This window comes from Gadus chalcogrammus, chromosome 8 (genome assembly GCF_026213295.1).
Source record: "Gadus chalcogrammus isolate NIFS_2021 chromosome 8, NIFS_Gcha_1.0, whole genome shotgun sequence".
NCBI classification, from domain to species: Eukaryota; Metazoa; Chordata; class Actinopteri; order Gadiformes; family Gadidae; genus Gadus; species Gadus chalcogrammus.
In genome coordinates this window covers 13,255,947-13,278,050 of record NC_079419.1, presented here as the reverse complement: position 1 = coordinate 13,278,050, position 22,104 = coordinate 13,255,947, and the positions used below count along the sequence as shown (strand labels likewise).

The 22,104-nt window shown below is 48.6% G+C and overlaps 1 protein-coding gene across 1 annotated transcript; it reads right to left on the bottom strand.

Annotated features, from left to right (window-relative positions):
- Nucleotides 1-10,387: 10,387 nt before the first annotated feature.
- Nucleotides 10,388-18,707, bottom strand: lrrc24 (leucine rich repeat containing 24; the record flags this gene model as incomplete). Its single annotated transcript, XM_056595771.1, has 5 exons — nucleotides 10,388-12,851; nucleotides 13,948-14,116; nucleotides 15,135-15,413; nucleotides 17,541-17,673; nucleotides 18,694-18,707. Coding segments are annotated over 5 exons (1,890 nt in total), but the record flags the coding sequence as incomplete, so codon positions are not given.
- Nucleotides 18,708-22,104: the final 3,397 nt, after the last annotated feature.

Sequence of the window (22,104 nt, the reverse complement as noted above, 5' to 3'; positions counted from 1 at the left end):
TGGTTGCAGACGGACAGGGAAACAAGCAGTGCCGCCGCTCCCATAACGCGCACTACGCGCTGCGCGTAGGGCCCCAAGTCCTGAGGGGGCCCCCAAAAAAAAAAAAAAAAAAATCAACCATTCCCCCCCCCCCCCCCCGTCAACCATTCAGCACAGGGGGCTGGTAGGGGGAATTCGGGGGGGGGGGGGGGGGGGGGGCCATAAAGGAGTTATGCTTAGGGCCCCAAAATAGCTAGCAGCGGCACTGGAAACAAGTAACCAATTAAAAGTGGAATGACTCACACCTAACAATGTAGCTGGGTGCAGTGCTTAGCGCTTCTCCGACCCATGGCGCCTATGAGCAAGACATTCATCAGTATCCAGGCCGGGGTTTCATTAATATAAAACAAAGCTTTTTAACACAATTCAGGAAACATGGTTATTCTTCCCCAAACAAACCTGTACATTCTAAAATCAAAACTCTTGTTAGATGTATGCATTGATTTTATGTCTTCGGGTCTTCAAACATTGCATAATCAGGGGCGAACAATATGGAAAATTTAGAGGCATATTTTCAGAATTATTCAATAGGGCAGGGAGAAACAGAGAGGTTAATATGATGCGGGTTAACCTAAATCAACAAAAAAGCCACTAGAAGCCAGCACCCCAATTCATGATGGATGTACGGGACAAGGGGGGTCAATACACACTGACAACGTACCGCCGATCTAATGACCTCACGTCCTGTTTGCCGTCTTCAGGCAAGCATAGAACCGGGAATTGGGATTTTAACATTTTCATAAAAACGGACATGGACATTTGGGCCCTAGTGCTCCGTCTGTGAGGATATATGTGGGTGGAATAAATTGGTGCGCAATTGGTTTTGTTTCCCAAAAAAAACGAACAATGCAATACAGTTAAAATTGGACTGGGTGCGTTGAACTCAAGGGTGACCCAAGCAAGCAGTGGCAAGGAGAATCCAATCACAAAGAGTCCAACTTTGCTCTGCAGGTCTCGCTACAGAGGATAAAGGCCCTAACCTCAAGAATTGGAGAAGTGATTTCTGGACCGTGCTCTGGTTATGAGTGCCAAATTCCATTAAAATCTCAACCGTTATTTGGGCAGCCATTGTCCATCGGAACAAGAAGGACTACAACGAGAACATGGTACAGAGTATACAATTCTACTGTGTATACGGACAGCGAGCGCAGTTCCACTTCAGTAAATAACAGAACGGATATGATTGTAATTTACCCTGGAAGCACACTATTCTGCATCTTTATTAACTTATCTAAGGACCAACAGATGTCCGACTGATTTGTTCTGTCTCAGGCTATCCTGTCCCCGGTTTTCACGAATCAAATTTGATTTCCCAGAAACCTTTTATAAATGATATATGAGGCCGGGGTATTAGCTATTTGTATGTAAATGTATTTCTGGCGCAGGAAGCAGGTTGACTCACTAAAGACACGTTGTGCACCTAACGAACGCTGCACTGGGGACTCCCAGCCAAACAGTGGGCCTGGCGATGCTGCCATGGCGATGGCTTTTCTTGGTTGTTTCCTCTGCACGAAACTAGTTGACGGATATTTCTCAGGAAATGCATACCAACGTCTGAGCTGTGATCTAGGAGTCCTGCAGCTTTAGCAGCAGTAACCCTGTCATAATTTGAGTTTCCCATATACAACACAATGTTGTTTTTTCATTCATGAAAAAGGGCCATCCGGTAGGTTTTACACTCAACAGTGTTCACTCTATTACACGGAAGAAATTTGTTCTGTTGGTTTGCTGACTGGGGCCTTTCTCTGCAGGGTAAATACAGTTCTTGCCATGTTTCATTCTGGCGTCTTGGTTTGCTCCTGTACCACCACAGACTTCCATATACGGTATCCAAGCACGATATCATGTACTCTTTCTGGATACTTGGCTAGAGAACTCTGGTTACATGACATTAAAGTTGTGGGTTCCGAGCATGTTGGGGTATCAAGCATGTGTTTATGTTATTAAGCATGGTTCATCTTGGGGTGTTTAAAAAGCTAGATCCATTCACATCTTTTTTAATTTTATTCTTTGTATTCAATTTATTATCTTTCTGTTATTCTGCTATTTCTGTTATTCTTTCGTTATCTTTCTGTCGTATAGCATTGCGGGCAACCTAATTACATGGATATGAAGTATGTCCACATCATATATCCAATCAGCAAAACAGTTCTGTGCTTCAAAAGTTCAAAGCCTTCCGCTCAGAAATACTTCCCGCGGACTGCGATGCAGAAGAATGGAGACCATTACAATTTGAATGAAGCGTGACGGCCGACCAGTGCTCAAGATGTCCTGGAAGCAAGCGAACGCCTTGGCAGGGAAGGCAGCGGAGACGCCGGCTGTATTCCCACTCATCTCTCTCTGTAGTTAACCTTGGTAAACAGAAGGGGAAAGCCAAGGTCCGGTGTAAGGCGTAACCATTTGTTACACCGTGCCACGCTTTCTGAATGGATTTTTTGTCTGCCCCTGCATAATAAGTTATTTTGCCATGAAGGTCGGACTTGTGCCCCTTTGTGGTTCCTTGCCTGTATTTTACGTTATTGTAAATACACGTTATTTTATTCAATGAAACTTGTGAAACAACCTTTTTTCTGCTTCAAGGACTCAAGTTAGGCCTGTCTGTGGCTTTAAATCTGTGAATCCGTTTCTGAGACAGAAAACAATTCGTGGAGATTCATGAGAGCCACTTTTTGTGGAATTATCCATTTCACACGAATTCATGACCAAAAAGTTTATATTAATAGGATTGTCTTCATCACCTAATTAGCATAAGCTGCCAGTGTGAAACCACTTATCCAGACTTTCTGAACGATGCACTGCAGGAAGATAGCCGATGTATTGTAGCAAAGAGCTGCCTATTGCAAATTCACAGCAGCAAAACCAGACAAAATTGTTTTACGTTTTATGTTTTTTGTTTTTTTGTTTTCTTTTTGAGGGCCAGAGGTTGAAATGGAAAAACAATCATCTTTGTTTCGGAAGAGTGGTTACCGCACAGTGGAAATGAAACAAAGTTATCTCGCTCAGTACTCCAGACCTTGTTTACGTACCCTGGGCTGGGTTTGTCTGTGGGCACCGCCTTCAGATGGAGGAACAGGAGGACGATGTGTGCAGGCAGCAGTACAGTAACCCTAACCGTAAGCCTCAAAACAAATTGAAACCAAAACAAAAGTGTAGCCGACTGTATTGAGAGCACACTGTAAGTTCGACAAGAGCACAAGGAGGAAGAGAATCTCTATCCCATCATTTATTAATAAGCCGGTAAAAATAAAGCAGTACAAATAGACAAAAAGAAAGGAGAATAACCTTGCAGCCATTGAGTGCATTTTTAATCAGTCGTGTGATCTATATAAAGATAGATATGTATATAGATGTTCAAATGAAGGCTTATTCATTAGTATTCATTAGCACATCTGTTCCATGTGTATCCATCACTCCCCCATTAAAATTCCAGCCAACAGGTAGGCTTTATGATGTTATTGCTAGGCAACAGCAGGGCAAACTGGCACTGCACTGGAATGTACTCTGGGGCCTCCGAGCTCCTGAGCCCGCGAGTTGCCGGGGACAACGGATCGGCCCCAAAAGAAAGTCAATGTTGCCCAAATAAACCGAGACGGCCCTCACACCTTCTGGAGTGCAGACGGCTCAGTCCGTGAGCCAGGTCTACATGTTCATACCTGCTGTCAACGCTCTACTATCATCAGGCCCCCACTGGCTCCTTACTTTACACCCAAACACCCCAGATGAGAACAGTACATGTGCATGCTTGTGTCCATGTGTGTGTGCGTGCGTGCATGCGTGCGAGTGTGTTCCACATTCAGACAATGCAATAAAAACAATAGGATTTTTAACAAGGCCATATTGATTCCCGTTGTGAATCTTTTATATTCACGCGGATAGTACGTCCTAAATTCGCTCCGTCCAAAGGGATTTGGAGGGAATATAGATACAGGTGATGTAACGAGTAGGTAGACGCTCAAAAAGACGACTAGAGGAAGGCTGTGTAATATTGGGGCTTGAAGCTGCGTATCTTTTTGTCTGGGAGTCGTAACCCCTCGGACCCCAATGTAATACCCGCATGATTTAACGGTATCCTGACATTAACGGAATTGGAAAGCACAATTAGTGGTTGAGCCGATTGAATCACGGCGGCATTAAGGAGCCTCACTTTCACTAAAGCTATCCCGTTCAACCTTCTGTTAATGACGTTCATGACGCCAACAAAATGTCTGTTGTTCAGTCGGTGATTGAAAAGGACAACTCTTAATTGAAATGTTTAAATAATGAGCGGACTACATTAGCAATTTAATTGTTACTCAATTTATTCTATTAAACCGTAATGTTCACTGGAACAACAAAGTGTCTATTCTGCTGTCGGTTATTGGAACGGACATGCCATGACGGAAATGTTTAAGTAATGAGCAGAGGAAATTAAATTTTATTGTGTTACTGGAGTTATCCCATTAAGCCGTTTACGTTTTATATTACAACAAGCAAATGTCTCTTCTGTCGGGTGCTGTTGGAGAATGCTATTGCGTTAGCGGTGAGTGAGGGGCCTGAACGCCACGCGGTCCTTTAGTGGCTACTTTTCCTTAACCTGTGTATTATAAATACATTTCTTCTGCCCCCACCCAAACACAATATTCCCAAAAAACGCACCTGGAAAGCAGGATTTTATGAATGCGGGTGTTACCTATAGACCAAACATCCCTTGAAAAATCTGTTTATCTCCCTGCTGAGTTGAGTAGCGGTGTGAGCATTGTTGACATTATTAGATTTATTTTTCTGTTTATTTTCAATATCTTGTTGGTCGGCTGCCAGATATTCTGTCCAGCGCAATGCTTGGAGGCTAACTTAATTATATTCCTGCAAGGCACGGTTATATACGGCAGTTTATCCCCATTGGTATAGTCAGGTAGCACTTAGATTTTTTTTATGTCTTAAATAATTTAACGCTTCTTTCTGCCTTGATTTATTATTCCCACAAAAATGCGGATAATAATATTGTTAATGTGGATAATAATATTAAGAAACAGCTAGTTTCTTGTCATTCCCTCTGTTAGGGGAACATTGCGATCTCGCCGAGCTGGCTAGCTCAAAGCTTATTTCCTCTTAATGGCTCATCATCAAAAGGGTCATAGTGAATAGTTGAAAATGAACAAAAAGATGTTCTGCACCACAACACAATACAGTCCTTTCATAATTCCTAACAGTAATTAAACTCGTTTCTTGAGATCCATTGTGAACGGAGGCTTGTGATGCTCTATTATGTTGATTACTCCGTGTTCGTGACCCACCGGCGTTCAATTTCAAACGGCTTCCCTGTAATTCTGAATAATGCCAGGAGAACTACGACACCACTCTATAAGCTCTCCGTGTGCACTTCAGAGGGCCTCCTAGGAAATCGGGGGTTTTTGTATTCTTTTTGTGATATTCAAACTCGTAGGAAAGAAAGGACCGCCGTGAATGGCGAACCGCATGAATCATTCATCCGTGAGATTTTTCATGCCTTACCTCATAGAGAATCTCATTCCCGTGCATCGAGCCCGGCCCAGCCAATCGAAAAGGAAAAGTGGCTGGAGAACAAAATGAAGGGGAAATTGGAGGGGAAAGAATAACAACGTATGTATTCATTGTCCGTAAACTAGATCCACCAGGTCGCTCTCTTTCTTTCCCCCTGTGTCTCTATACCTGCTCCCTCCCTCTCTTTTCTCATGCCCTTGGTCCAACCCTTGTTTGACGGGATCAAAGACAGACTTCAATATGAGGGAGACACACAGAGGTAGAGAGAGGGACAGATCCAAGTGCGCCTACGCCTCAGCCACTGATGTGTTCCGGAGATTTGTACAAGCTTTATGGCTTTGCTTTACGGCGGGAATCTTTTTGTAATTTTTTCATCAAAAGCTTAAGGTCGATAGTAGATAGTGTGTATAAAAAATACGAAAGACGAGAATTTGTGATTCCTTCGGTTGCTTTTCGGTATTATACGATTGTTTGTCGTCTGTCTTAAACCCTGTAAATGTCGCTGTGGGGCATTAAGTAACACAACAGCGGCATTTTTGGTTCGATCACGTTTAAACTAGTTGTTTGTAGAATGCACTTCCACGGCCACCTCGCCATGGGATGCCAATATCAACTTTATCTGTATAGCCCTTTGTGCGGTGTGTGTGGATGAGGGCTGGTTCAGGCAGCCTCAGCTGGCCCCAGTCAGACTGATTGGACTGTGGGGCTGGGTGAGGCTGCACACCTGTTACACATTGAGCAATCAGTGTGCACTGGTCAAAGCAGCCATCAGCCGTCTTCCAACACCACCAGCCTTTGTCCTTTCTTTGTCTGGAGGCTCCACAGTGTAACAAGGACAATGCCAGACACCACCTGGGTGACTTTACCTGGCCTCCACCAGACAAGGACGCCGCGGAGGTTGATGTTGGAAGACAGATTTATTGTTAGAGTTTGTAGGCAATAGCTGTGTTCGAAATCGCTCCCTATCACGGATATAGTGCACTCTATAGGGTGCTCGCCATTTTGTAGTGGTGTTCGAATTCTCAGTGGTTAGTTTCATGCACTATATAGTGCACTTAAAATACCCCAAATTTGAGTGTACATACAATGTTCCAGAGGAGAAGAAGAAGCTGAATAACAGCGAAAACAAATACATTTAATGATGGAGTCTCCGGCTTTCGTTTAGAAATGTCAACAATTTATTTAGGATTTAACATAGAAAATTTAACATCCAAAATTAATTAAAGAAAACCTTGATCGAGGAAATGTAACATTCAACATCAATAAAACCTCCAGCTTTCCTCGTGAGTGCCCGGTTTGTTAACATGATGTGGGCGCATCTGTCTGCGTCACACAAATACCCGTCGCATTTTCTGACGCGTTGCTGACGCGGGTTCAGCGTAGTGTCCGAATTCTCGTTTGTTCGTTCCTTAAATAGTGCACTATATCATGAACACTATATAGTATAGGAATAGTGAGTGAGTGAATAGGGAACGATTTCGAACACAGCTAATGATACATGACCTGGTACTCCATGTTGCCATGCAGGAGATCTCTGCCTGACTGTGTGTGTGCTGATGGCTGGTTTAAACAGTTGCACATTGATTAATAAATGCAAAACAGGTGCGCAGCCTAACCCAGCCCCAGGGTCCATAAGTCTCCCTCGGGCCAGGTGAGGCTGCTTAAACCAGCCATCACATACACTCCCACACCCTTAATCCCAGTGCCAGTCTCATAGGGCTTCAAAGGCCACATTATACCAGACCTCGCTGACCCTCTGCCGTCTGAAGGGCAAAGGAAAATCTCCCAAGACCAGGAGGAAGGAGTCCACAAGTAGGAACACGAAGAGGGGTCCCTCCTCCCAGCAAAAACCAAGGTCAGGTTCGTTTTAGATATCATAAATCAATTAGTAATGAGTACAAAAATACTCACCATTCACAAGCATGAAGTTTGAATTTACAGATCATTCATCACTTTTTATCAGATCATTCGTTAGTCTTAGCTGTACAGTGATGGCATTGAAAGGAATCAGTACAAAGATTTTTTTATTTTCAAGGTACTTGAGACTGGTTTGTTACTGTGTAATTATTTGAGAAGGTACCCTCGGTTTCCTCCCTCCTTACTGAGGTGTAATTAAGTGGTAAATTGCCGTGGTAATATCCAGGTAATTAGTTCCAGCCAGTGAGCCAGCTGCATGGGTTTGTAGGGCAACAGGGAAGTTAGCTTCACCACGGGGGGCCCTCCACAGGGGCTAAAGGCTGATTCGATCCCCCGACGCGCTTCTCTTCGGAAGAATACAATATGGTTATGAGTCATGCAGTCCCTTCTCCGGCTGCTTACTGTTGTCTCCTGCATGTTGTGGCTGCAACATCTGTTTGTCCGACCGCGTGTTGCCCGCCGCTGTGGTCCTGCTGTCATGTTGCTTGGTGCCTATGTCGGCCAGCTACCCTGCTGATGCTACTGTGCTCGTGTGAATGTGTGTCGGAGGGGGGAGTCTACGTCTGATACGAGGGGCCTTGATGTTTTTGGACCTTTGTTGCGTTCGTGTGCCATTTATGTCATGCTTACTGTAATCGTAAGTAAGTAGTGTGTCTGTTGGAAATGGTCGGACGTGTGCTGCTGTCTTTTCATTTTGAGTGTTGTTTTAGCCCCCAACCCCGTCCCCTCGTTAGGCTTTGACTTTTGCCAGGCCGCTGTTCTTAGGATAAATAAATAAACAGGCGGACGTCACCACGAGCCAGCCTCTTCCACAGACCACTCACCTGGAGAGACGAGGTCGCCTCACTTATCACTAATAACCCACCCCCGGTAACCTGCATTTATTATGTTCAGTCAGAGTCTGCCTCTTTCAAACATGGCTCTGTCTCTCTCTCTCTCTCTCATATATTTTATTTTAATATACAACTTCTTTGATAAAAGGACTCCTTTTACCCTCAAATTACAGCCCCAACATCAGCGTGATGCACCATGCCATCAGTCGTATTATGATAATAATTTCTGGTTTGCGTGCTTTTGAATGACTAACCCTGAGGCGGCCAGGACAGGAGTTTGACAAACAACAGAGTGCACTCAGTTTGCATTTAATAAGCATGTTGACTTCCAAGACTCGGCACATTAGACAGCCGGCACAAGGTTGGCCAGATTAATACTTACTCCGTGGAAAATACACAGGAGTCCAGGTTACCAATGACAACCATTGTGAACAGTGAAAAGCGTCTGATCAAACAAGACAAAAAAAAAGGCCCTTTGTGGGCTTGAAAGGACACAGTGTGACACTACCATCATAATTGCGCTGGATGGAGCAAAAAAGCAATCTTCGTCACATTTTTCCCCTTTCAGTGGCTGAGATATATAGGCTGCAGAGTTCTAGGTAAGGTTGCCTACGGCGTAGTGGTTTGCTACCGCCGTGGGCTATATGATGGGAGAGAGACAACCGCTCTGTGAGCTTTCCTGGTGCTCGGCATATTGCTTTGCGCTCGTCAATGATTTGACAGTGTTTGGCAGTAGGATTCTATCACCGAGGGATTTTTCCCTTTGAGGAGAAGACAGTGAATATGGAGCCTCAATAGAAAGATAAGATATCTTCAAATAAGCTTGATAAAAATGTGTATTATTTTGTGCCTATTTCTTATTTGTGGCAAGTTTTAACAGTTTTGACACGTAAAACAAACTAAAACGAAAAAAAGAAAATGGGCCTACGTCCAATATTCATTTTCTGGGCCAAAACTATGCGACAATATAATAAATAATATATGGCAGCTGACAAATGTGTTTAGCTAGAAACAGGATATTTAACTGTCATCTTCAAAAAATGATATGAGTAAAATATAGAGATTGCAGAGGTACTTGACTCATATACTCTGGGCCAAATGTACCATTTGGACAACGGGGCAAGTGCCCAGGGGCCAAGATTGCTTGGGGCAAATGCCCATGGCAAAGGCCAAATTAGATTGTTAGATCTCATTTTACATTTAACTTGCTCTCGCTCGCTGTGCCTACCCAAAGTACGACAGACTGCGAGCGGAGAGACCCAAAAATTTGGCTGGATCAACTTCAACTTGACGTTGACACGTGACTTTGTCGACAATCACGTATTATAAAACTATGCAAAATGGAGAAGCTGGTTGGACAGTTGGGACCGCTAAACAAAATACTCAGGCATTTGTGCTTCTGTGAATCATAAGTTTTCCTTATTAAAAAGCACTTGATGACTGTTGAAGCATTGAATAGTAAGGCCTTCAGTATGCCTCTGTATAGAGTTATATAACAAAGGCTAGGTTGTTGAACATTTCATCATAGTGTATCATTAAAATGCACATGCCTCCATGTGCTCAGCACTGATGATGTCCACAATATTGTGAGGGTGAGGGGGGCTCTTGAATGTTGGTGCCCAGGGCCTCAGTGAATTGTTAATACGGCCCTGCGCATACCTTAAGGCCCAATCCCATTTCTACCCCTTACCCCTTCCCCGTGCCCCTCCCCCTTGCTTTGAAGGGGTAGGTAGGCAGCATGTTGCCATGGGATCACAGGAGACAAGGTTAGGCTCACATCATGTCACATGCATACGTTTGTTCTGTGTGAGAATGTAACATTGCCCAAAAGTGGATGCAAATCATGTGCCACAGTGCAAAGGTGCAATATTCACAGGAATTATTCTGGAAACAAGTCTCGGTTGTTGTCAGTTGCTGACGTATCTACCACAAGTGTTTATGCTCACATTGTGTGTTAACGCCTGATATAACATCTGCATCTGTCATTATCTAAAAGATCACTGCTGCTGGGAAATTATTTCTGCTTGCATCTCACACTTGACTCCTTGTGTCCCCGTTGCAACATCCTGAAAGCAGGGGCCGCAATCACAAACAAAATTGTGCCAGGCTGTTTTAAAATACAATTTATTAGTTGAAGACGGTAGACGGAAAACATGTAATCATCAGAAGCGGACTGGTACCGGGGTCATTTTCCACACATAGAACACCAGATTTAGGCGGACACAGAAATACATTTTGACTGCGGCGATGTCATTAAAAAAAGGGAGACGGAAAACACTATAAAAACAGTAGACAGGACTGATTGAAACTCACAATGACCCGCACTCGCTGCGGTCAAAACGCAGCCGGCTGTTCACCCATCCAACGCCTACTCGCGCTTATGGAATGAAGACAAAGCTTGCGATTCAACGCCGTCCAAATGCGCAGCCGTAAGAAAGACGACACCAAGTAAAAATAATTAGAATGAAACAATTTCAAAAACAGTTGAGCACGGACACAAAGATACACAAGGTCATAAAACAATACCTCACGTTACAAAACTGGATTTACAACCCTAAACCCGTTTTCAGTATTTCTCACTCTTTTACAGTGGCTTTGGCTTTTTCTGAGGATCCTGATCAAATCAAAGTATTTCTGTTTTCCCATCCGCTTCATAATTGTTCAATGACCACACTAGTCTTTACTTGTGCCTTCACAGTATACTGTATCATTAAAACCGAAATCCTTAAAAACGTACACTACTTACCCTGCTGTACACAAGTCTGTCAACCCTGCTGTACACAAGTCTGTCAACACAATGCACATAAGTCTGAGAACACTGCTGTACATCAGTCTGTCAATACGATGTACATCTTTCTGCCCTGCTTAACATACGTCAATGTATAGTACATAAGTCTTTCAGCGTGATGTACACGAATCCGTCAACCTAATGTACGTACAGTACCATAAAATACCCAGGGGGTTCAACTGGAAGTCGGCATCAGTGTAACTGGTTCTTGTCTTTTTTTGTCGTCACGAAACACGAGTCGAAAACAATCAATGTACAACAACAATCCTAATTCTGGAGTGCAAGTGGTGCACTAACACCATTGTTCTCCTTCCGAGATTAAGCTCATTATTTATGATTTTTTTTTGGACGCAATGCTCCAGAGCACCTTGCACTGATGGTTACGGCAGCGTTTCCCAGCCGAATTGAAAAGTTTATCGGAACACTGGCTGGACGCAAAAAAGCGGATGTCTCTGGGGGCAGCTGAGCGCTCAGGGCGCCTCAGCAGTGGATCTCGTAGGCCACCTGCGACCCAAACAGCAGACTCTGTCCCAGGAACAGCCCTTCGGGGTCCAGCGTCGGGGGCCCCTCTCCGCCCTCCGCCGGGTTCCTCCGGGGCCCCATGACCACGCCCGAGCGGCTCAGCGTCTGCACCATCTCGTGGTCCAGCAGCGCGTCCTTCATGCTGCCCTGCTGGCAGTACCCGCCCACCATGGGGCACGCCCCGGCCCTGGGGCCCGGGACGGGCCGGGCGTGGTTCAGGACGTACATCTCGTGGCCCTGGTTGTCCCGGTACTCCTCCAGCTGGGAGAAGGTGGTGGGCCCGTCGGAGTAGTCGTTGACGTACAGGATGCTCTCCTCCTTGCTGGTGCAGTAGGAGCCGCGCTCTTCCTTGCGGCGCTGGCGGTGCCGTGTGTAGATCATGACTAGAAGCAGCAGGGCGGTGAGCGCCAGCAGGGAGATCCCCATGGCGATGGCGGTCTGTGTGGCGGCGCCCAGCGCGTTGAAGTCCATGCTGTCCTGCTCGTACAGCGGCTCCTGGCTGACGTCCAGCACCTCCGGGTGGAAGTAGGAGGAGCTGCCGGAGGACGAGGAGGAGGAGGACGACGGAGGGTGGGCGTGGAGGCGGGGCCAGTACTGGGACGGCGAGGACGAGGAGGACATGTTGACCGCCAGGTGGAAGCTCACCCTGGCCACGCCCCCCGGGTTCCAGGCCTCGCACTCGTAGCGGCCGGCGTGGGCCACCGTCACGTTGCTGAGGAACAGCATGCCGCTGCCCGTGTCGGGGTCGAAGCTGTCCCGCTCGCCGCCCTCCTCCACGCCACGCACCAGCCCGCCCACGCCGCCGCTCCCCACCGCCGCCTTGTCAGACCCTAGAGGAGAGGCGGGAGGGGGAGGAGGAGGAGACGGAGACGCGGTGGCGGGGCCTGCGGGCCCCGGGACGAAGAGCTCCCCGTCAGGGCCCAGCTCCTGCACCAGGCCCCGCGGGGACAGCTGCGTGCGGCCGTGGGAGGACTTCCTCCAGGTGACCTGGGGCTGGGGGTAGCCCGACGCCTGGCAGGACACGCGGAGGCTCTCCCCCAGGCGCACGGTGAGGTGGCTGGGCTCCAGCTGCACGACGGGGGGGATGCACACCAGGCTGTTGGGAGCCACCTCCACCAGGCTGAGGTGGGACAGGCGGGGGGGCTCGGCGCACATCAGCCGGCGCTGCTCGGCGGAGCTCAGCAGGCGCTGGCCCTCCTCGCTGATCCAGGTCCGCAGCCAGCCCAGCGCGCAGTCACACCGCCACGGGTTCTCTGTCGGAGGAGCACAACCCGACTTTTGACTTTGGGATGAGGCGAGAGAAAAAACTGGGTCAGTTTCCTCTGCCTTTGGTGGGGTTCTGAATATCTATTCATTTGCACTGAACTTATACTGCACAAAACTGTAACAGTATTTTTTGACCTTCTATCGGTGCTTAAGTTGCCATAGATATCTGTGGCCTATTTTTAGAATCTGACCTCAAACAGATTTTTTTGGCTTTCCTTCTGCAGTGCAGCCGCATGCTTTGAATTGAGTGTAAGTTGGTGGCAGTACAAGACATCTGTGAAGGAAAAAATAATCACTGCTTTGGAGTCGTTGAGAGTACGGTTGGTTGGATAGCCAGCCAACCCCTTTCAAGGGTGGAGACGTTTTTTGTGCGGCATGGTATTAGAGAGCGATGGCTGAAACACATTAAGGAAAGCAGTGGACCAAGGGTCTCCGGGCTTTAGTGCCTTCTGATTGGTACCTGGGTCAGTTGCATTGGTTGATTGGTTGCAAATTGTTCCACTAAAGGTTGGTTGATCACCAAAGTATGCCTATAGATAGGGGAGGTAATGGGCCACTAATTAGCTGTCCTCAGAGCTTCAGGGCTTACTGGCTCTAATGAGTATGTTGTAGTTGAAAAGGGCCATTCCAGCATGAAGACGGGTGCTCTGGAAGTGTACAGTGCTCTCGTTTAATTGTGGGTGTTTTATCTTTTTCCCAAACAATAAACGCATTGCGGCGCAGGAAGAAGACACCGGGCGTTGTGCGCTGGAGTGAAAAATATTTAATGTCTTTCCACCTAAAAGGATTTCTGGTGTATTGCACAAGCCCGACCACACATTTATAGACCCGAAAGAAAGACACCCAAAAGTATTTTTTATATTTTGAAACAGATTTGTGGATAGGAAGATAGGGATGGGACGATGGATTAAAAGAGCCGTTTTAGATGGATGAAGGTTAACGGATGAGTGGGTGACGGATTGAAGAAGAATGGCTGGATAGATATGTTGATGGATAACAGGAGGACGGAGGGTGAGTGGACGAACAAACGGCAGACAGAATGACAGACGCGTGCGTCTGCCCCAGTGCGAGGACAGGGCTCACCTGTGACCCGCAGCACCTGCAGGCTGACCAGGGCCTTCAGCGAGGAGGGTCCCAGGGTGCGCAGGTGGTTGCGGCTGAGGTCCAGCAGGGCCAGGGAGGTCAGGCCGGACAGGGCCTGGTCCCCCAGCAGCTCGATGCTGTTGTCCTGCAGATGGAGCTCCTGTAGACGCTGTGGGGGGAGGCAAGGAGGAGAAGGAGAACACATGGGGGGGAAATGGAGTCGAGAAAAAGGATTTGAATACTATGGGGCCGTTTTTGCGGATGATTCTTTGATCAAAACGACTTGACCGTTTTTAAGATGCATGTTATTAAGGCAGAGTGGGGAGCGCTCAGGCCTCTGGCTCAAGGATGCCTATAGGTAGTGCTGGGATTTGAACCCAGGACCTTCCAAGGAATCCTAGCGTTCTAACCTATCGGCTCTCCTTGCCGAAACCTTGTTGGATTGACCCTGCCGAAACATGAATGAATTTACTGGAAGGCATCCATTTCAGCTCATAAATCAGGGCGGGAGGGAGTTAAAAACCCTGTGGTGAACATAAGTCGTAAATCTGCCGATGACATTTTGATACGTGGGGGGGGGTGGGGGGTGGTAGTGGGGTGAGGCGCCGAGCTAAATGGCACGCGGCAGTAAAGGCCATGATGGCAGAACTAAACAGTTGCAGTTTTGCAGGCAATCTCGCTCCACGGCCATTTTGGCCTCAAGTGGTCCAATCGTGGTATTTCCGGTTGGGACCCCCTGCAGTGTGTTTGTAGGGAACGGCACCATTACAGCCTCATTACCCTGTTGCCTGGCAGCCACTCTCACAGCCTCATTGCCGGTCTCTCAGGCGGGGTTGTGCTCTCCCTTTTCAAGCCGCTGACGTGTCCTCGCGTGTCTTTAAAAAACATGCACTAACTCATACCCCTACATGTTCCCGGCGATGTGACTCGCATGCTAGTGTGCATGCGTCACCCCCCCCCACACACACACACACACACACACACACGTCACCGCCATGAGCCAACTGGGCTTTGTGCACCTTCTGGAGCTCGTGGCTAAAGCCTGGATGGATGCATAGCGATATAAGCATTGCTATGCAAGGGCGGGTTCGGGCGGTTTGACTCCCAGCCAAACGGCTCTGGGGCTGAGCCCCCCTTCCCCCAGGGACTAACTCTCAGAAGCGTGCACAGAAGTGGTGTGTACTGACGTGCAGGCCCCTGAAGATGTAGTCCTGCAGCCGGGTGATCTGGTTGCCGGCCAAGTACAGGATGCGCAGGTGGTCCAGCCCCCGGAAGACGTCGGCCGTCACCAGGTGGATGAGGTTCCCGTTCAGGGCCAGCTCCAGCAGCTCCCCCTGGCTGAGGAAGGCGCCCGGCTCCAGGGCCGAGATGCTGTTGTTCTGCAGGTAGAGGTAGTGCAGGACCCCCAGACGGGACAGGTCCAGGAGCCGGATCTGGACCACAGCGTTGTCCTGGAGGAAGAAGGTCTGGGGGGGGTTGGAGAGAGCGGAGTATGACTGGAACCGTAATAATGATAATAACACATTGAATGGGCCTTTCAGGGCTTTATAGTGCAGGGAAACAACAAAAAAAAAAATAACATAATTGTTCAAACGAACAGTAGAGGAGGTTGGACATGGGGACACTTTAAACTGTCACCGACAGCAGGAGCAGAGGGGGGAAAACTGACAAGTGGAAATGCAAATGTATTTTTAACCGAGTACAGGCTCATTTGAACAGATGGGTTTTTGAAAAGAGGTTTCAAGGCAGTGAAAGAGTCTGGGAGCGGCAGAATGCAGTAGCACTCATGGTGCTGGGGGGTCGACCCAGGGGTGGTGTGTGTGTGTGTGTACGTGTGTGTGGTAGGTTAGTGTATTGGTTAGCCACAGGAGTACTCCACTTATTAACCTTTTTAATAAGGGGAACAGATTTATGGGTAGTCGCCGTCCCCTAACTGCCGTGTAGGAAGGAATCAAAGTGGGCCAGTGTACTCTGTGTATTTGACCCGCTCCCAAAGGGTACCATGTTCAAACCCCAATGTCCTTAAAACCTTATCCCTCGCTGTGCGTCGATGACACGACCGACAACATGTCGCTGTTGCTTCCATCAGGCGAGTCTTTGCTTATCAAGCGTTGTGCAAATTGTAGCATTTAGCTGAGGCTTTTATCATCCTGCAGGCTGACAGCCGCTGTGAGATACATCGGTAAGGAGCAGACGGGGGGGATCGCAGATTATGTGGAAGCCTACAGGTAGTCGGGCCTCCTACGCCTGAACAACAAACACACAGAGCGTGACTCACCTCTTCACACCAACAACAGCATGAAGGTTTTAATTGAAGCCACTCAAACTCATACTCGATTTTAAGTGCTTTGGTTCAAAGCCATCCCGAAGACGAGGGCCTGAATTTGAATTGACCCGGAGAGAAGTCTAATCAAAGCCTTTCGACGACGTGGGTGGTGGGAGTGGGCCATGAAAGGGGTTTATTTGCCGGTAGTTCTGCTAACTCTGCTGGTGCAGAAGCCCAGCGTGACGTGTGAGGAGAGCCAAGCCGAGCTGAGCAGAGAGTCCTGTGAGTGATGGGAGGAAGCACTCTGTGACACGGCGCGGTTTAATCCATAATTCATGGAAGTCCACCTGATTGGTGAAACACCCTTCCTCTCCCTTCTCACAAGTGGGAAGCGTGGAGCACGATGAGGATCGATGCGATTGGCTGAATCAAACAGGGAGGGTGGGGGGTGGGGGGGGGGTGGGGGGGGGGGGGGGCGGAGGTTAATGGAGACGTTTATGCCGGACACGCTCCTCATTAATATTCATGAGCTGCGGTAATGTGAGGTGGCCCAACCCCAAGAGCAAAAAGAAAAGAAGCCATAGATCTCTCTCTCTCTCTCTCTCTCTCTCTCTCTCTCTCTCTCTCTCTCTCTCTCTCTCTCTCTCTCTCTCTCTCTCTCTCTCTCAGAGAGAGCAGGAGCAGTGGGATGCCAATTTCCAGCTAACAAACGATGCCATGCGGTGTACCCTGATGCTTGCCACCTCAGGCCTCAAAGCACATCCCTCCAGACTGATTAATCCTGATGGGAGCGGCCGCTGATGAGGACGGCCCGCCACGGCGTAGTAGTTAGTGTGCTGTCGCCTCCCACCAGACACAAAGCTAATGGCTTCCACAGCCTACCCTGTGAAGGCCTTGAGCTGGGATGGAGATGCCTTCACTATACCTCCTCTGACCTGCTCAGCAATAGCAAGGCAAGGCAAGGCAAGGCAAGGCAAGGCAAGGCAAGGCAAGGCAACTTTATTTATATAGCACTTTTCATACACAAGGCAGACTCAAATTGCTTCACAAGAGTGTGGTTTACGGTGCGTTTTCATCAAGTCAAAACACTGCACATTCCCACTTAAAGTGAATCAACCAAACACAAGCAGCGACCACGAGAAACAACCAATCCATAGACTGATGTGTGTGGCTGATTTCGTAGCGAGTCTGTTCGGATAATAATCGACTGAACGACTAAAAACGGGAATGGTAGCTAAAAGAAAAGTTGACGGATGTTGTATGTAGAATCCGGTGGTGGGGTGGTGGTGGGGTGGGGGGGGGGGGGGGGGGGGGGGGGTCCGCTGACCTGCGTGGCGGTCGGGACCCCCGGGGGGATCTCCTTCAGGCCCAGCGAGCCGCACTCCACGGTGAGGCTGTAGCAGCGGCAGCGGGACGGGCAGGCCCGGCCCGCCGGCGGCACCACCAGCAGGGTCAGCAGCGCCAGGGCCGTCCCCGCGGGCCCCCAGGGGACCATGGTCCCGGATCGGTGGCGGCGGTGGCGGCGGGTGGCGGCGGTGGCGGCGGTGGCGGCGGTGGCGGCGGTGGCGGCGGTGGCGGCGGCGGCGGCGGCCGGGCGGGCAGATGGCGGTGGACACGCCCTCGGTGAGAGACAGGACTGACAGCACCTGGGCGAGAGAGGAAGGGAGCGGGGAGAAACACAGGCGTCATGCATCAAAGCGAAGCCAACCATTTTGGCCTCTGGCGAGACGGAGAAACCCCCCCCCCCGCCCTCCCCGCCACCCTGCTCCGTACACCTTGATGAATGTCTTAATCCACGGCGGTGACTGACAGGTGCGGGCAGCGGTGCTGTGTGCGCGGCTGCCTGGCGAATGGCGTGAGGAGAATGGATAAGGAGGGCGGCTGCGGTGTGTGTAGTGGGAAGGCGGCGGGCGGGTGGCGGGGGGGGGGGGGGAGGCGTTGGGCTCTTCTCCGTGGGCCCCCCGTTGAGATGTGGGCTTTTTTTAAGGCACACCGCGAAGGCCTCCATTTTATGGCTTAATTAATTACTCTGTGCAATAAAAGATGTTCCGGTTGCCTCAAGGACCGTGCTCTCTCTTTGCCACTTCAGTGCCGCCGTGTGCGCACACGCACACACACATACGCGCATGTTCTCTCTTCATCTCGATTTCATAGCAAACATGCACACAAGTGCAAGTATGAGGACGCACACACACACACACACACACACACACACACACACACACACACACACATTGATTCATTGAACCTCTCTTTTACACACACACACACACACATTGATTCATTGAACCTCTCTGTTACACACACACACACACACACACACACACACACACACACACACACACACACACACACACACACACACACACACACACACACACACACACACACATACACAAACCCACTCACTTTCTCCATTCCTCTCTATTTCATAGCATGACCCTGAACACAAGCACATAGTTAAGCATATCCACATGTGCAAGGACAAGGATGCACACAGACGCGCACACAACAGTCATGCACAACATAGGGCGCTCCCTGACACACATTCACACACCAAATGTGTACCAGGCAGGTGGTAGGCAGGCAGACACACACACACACACACACACACACACACACACACACACACACACACACACACACACACACACACACACACACACACACACACACACACACACACACACACACACACACATGCAGGAGACAGGCTGCACACATGCTGAGGGAGAAGCGACACCTCAACTCCTGACCCCTAATCAGCTCCCCCTGGGGACCAGGTTCCGATCCAGCACTAATCTCAAGAGCAGAAAGCCCTGAATGTTCCCTGCACCACCCTGCAAGCTCTCTCCTTTGATCCGGCTCTGCCGCCGCCGCAGACGACACCAACCCAGTCACCCATGCACCTAATTATGTCCCCGGCCCGCCCGCCAGGTATTTACTGTTCCAAGCCGCGTCCCGGGATGAGTTCACCAAAGCCGGGCGGTATTACTTCGGTGCGACAGTAAGACGTCTGCGGTTACCCCTGGACGCTCACGTTATTTGAGTTATACGGTGGGCCCGGCAGACCGTGGAGTCGAGATGGGGATCAAATGCCATTCCAAGGCCTGTCTCTCTGATTCAATAGCAGACTCTTCTAGATACTTCCCACGGACTCTATTGCATTTCGGCATCCTGTTTGGTTTGTGTTCCGTCAAGGTGTGCAGCGAGACGCAGAAACATAATTGATCCAATCAAAATGCCGCTCTGTTGGGGAACGGTCGATGCTTGAAAATGTTCCGACTATCGACCTCTAACCGGGACATGTTTTTTTATCCATGGATCGGATAGAAAATATTAGTGTTTTTTTCGGTTCTTCAAAATCAAATTCCAGCCGCATCTCGTTGCATTGATTGCATTCCAAAACATCAATGCCGCCGATCAATGCCTGCGTTAATGTGTATTATTTGTAATTATAGGAACATATTTCAGAAGGTCGTAGGGATTCATTATATTTCAAAGCGCACGGATCAGGCGATTATTCCAGTTCATTTCGGAGAATCCCTTTGTGGGGGGCTACAGCATTGAATGAACAGCAGGATGAGAAGGGATTTTACAGATGTTTTAATAGAGAGGGACATTGATTGGGATAATTGTTTTGGGGAGAATATAATGTGGCCGACACAAGCAGCTCAAATATCCTCAGTCAAGGCACACAAGCCGTTTCAACCAGCAAAGCGAAGGTCCGGCTCCAAACAGACACCAGGCGTGAAGGAAAACCCTGCTCGCTTTGCTGCGGGAAGAAAGGAAACCCAAGATGGAACGAAGTTCCGGACGAACAGAAGGACATGGAGGAAAGTAATTTCCGAAGGGAAAACCTTGGATCCTTATTGTTATGGAAATCAAATGGACACGCTCCACTACGTTTCATGCAGGAAAAAGCATGAACTCTCTTTGTTGTTGAGAGAGAATAGAGCAAAGGGAAGGACAGAGGATGATGGGAAGGAGGGAGAGGGAAGAGAGGAAGACTTTGGATCCGTGCCCCACTTTGTCTTTGGGCCTCCATTATAACGTTTACGAATTGCAGATTACTTTTTAAATCGTCCTTTGGATCCGCTGGAGAAGTACCAGGCAGTAAATTAGTGGGCAGGACACCTCTATCCCCCTCCAGGCCAGTAAAGCCAGGGTGGCTCTGTCTGTGTACAGAGAGAGAGAGAGAGAAAGAGAGAGAGAGGGAGAGAGAGAGAGAGCAACCCCCATCCAAGTGACATGCTGCCAAAAAAAACCTCCTCTGCATTCCCCCGTCAAATTTAAATGTTGTTTTGTCACGGCCGTTCCTCACATTAAAAAGAGGATCCTTGCCAAGCCCTGCACGAGTGGGGTGAGGCCTAGTGGAAAGAACGGCAACCTTTTACCCTTTAGCTGGAGGTGATAATCAGGGGACGCTATTGGTGCTGTGTGATTAAAACTATTAAAAGTCAGATAAAATGGCTTGACATTTGGGATGAAGAGGCGCCTTTGTCCCGCTGATTGCCTGACGCGTCACTCTGTCTCGGTACTGTACGCGCGGTTTCTGTCGCCGTGATGATAATGACGAGGCTGATGAAAATAATTGGCATGAGGAGGATGATGGAGTCGTGCGCGTGGAAGATGGGTGATGAAGGTCGAGGTGGTGGTGGCGATGCGGATGATGGTGACTGTGCCGGGGGAAGTGGATTCGAGAGTTGTGGTGATTAAGTGGGTATTGAATGTGGTGGTGAGGACGAAGATGTTGGCAAATGTGGTGAAGATGGTAGTGAAGGAGGTGGAGAGGATGCATTTGTTTGCTATTGTGATGAAGATGGATGTGGAGGTGTTGGTGGTGCTGGTGGAGGTGAGGTGGTAGTGAACGGGGTGGTTAGGATGAAGACGTTGGTGATTGTGATGAAGAAGGCACTGATGATAATGATGGTGAAGATGTTGACAATTAAAATGGTGGCGGAGATGATTATGATGAAGTGGGACACAAACTCTTCGAGAAATGTTGGTCTCTGTTGTAATCCTCTGTGAAATTCATAATATATAATCTGCACAATCAGCTGCTCCTTAGCTAAGCCTGTATCCATCTCTATACCTCTCTCTTTCTCCCCCCCCCATTTCTGTCTCTTTCTCTCTTTCTCTCTCTCTCTCTCTCTCAGTTGCAGTTCAGGTAAGCGTTTGTTTAGATTGGTATTAGACAAGGAGGTCACTCTTGAAATCACTGTTAACCCTCAGTGTGTGTGCTTGTTTAAAAAGGATTGCAAGGGCTTAAGCTGTTATTATGCTAATGCCGGGGCGCGAGCTCACGGCAGCCAATCAAAATCCCGGAAACCGTAAATGATTGGCAAGTCATCCGTTCCTGCCTGAACAAAGCTTTTGCGTCAATAGATTTTTCGGCTTAGCGCTTTTCAATTTCCAAACTTTTCTGTTTGTCAGTATTGATGTTAGACGTTTCCTGACAGCGAAATGTATTGTTGTAAACACAAGTTGCGCTTTAAAAGAAATCTTTATAAAGAAAACATTTGGGTTACTTTCTTTGAGTCATTATCTCTTCAGCACACTTTTATCCGAAGTGACTTAGGATAGGAAAAGGCATTAAGAAGCAGGCAGGTGTTCAGGCTCCTTGCTCAGGGATGCCTACAGATGGTGAACACCGGGCTAGTGAGTTACCTCGCAAAAGGAGAATGTAACAAGCATCATGGACAGTATTATGCTTCCACCCTACAATGATGAAATGGGACATAGAATATCGGAACATCGTAAAAAGCTACCTGCAAACAGGGTGGAGGACTGGAATGCAGATCAGCTTGGAGAGGGGAGTAGAGGGGGGAGGGAGGAGGGGGGAGGGCGGGGAGGCGGGAAGATGAGGAAGGGAGGGGGAGGAGGAGGAG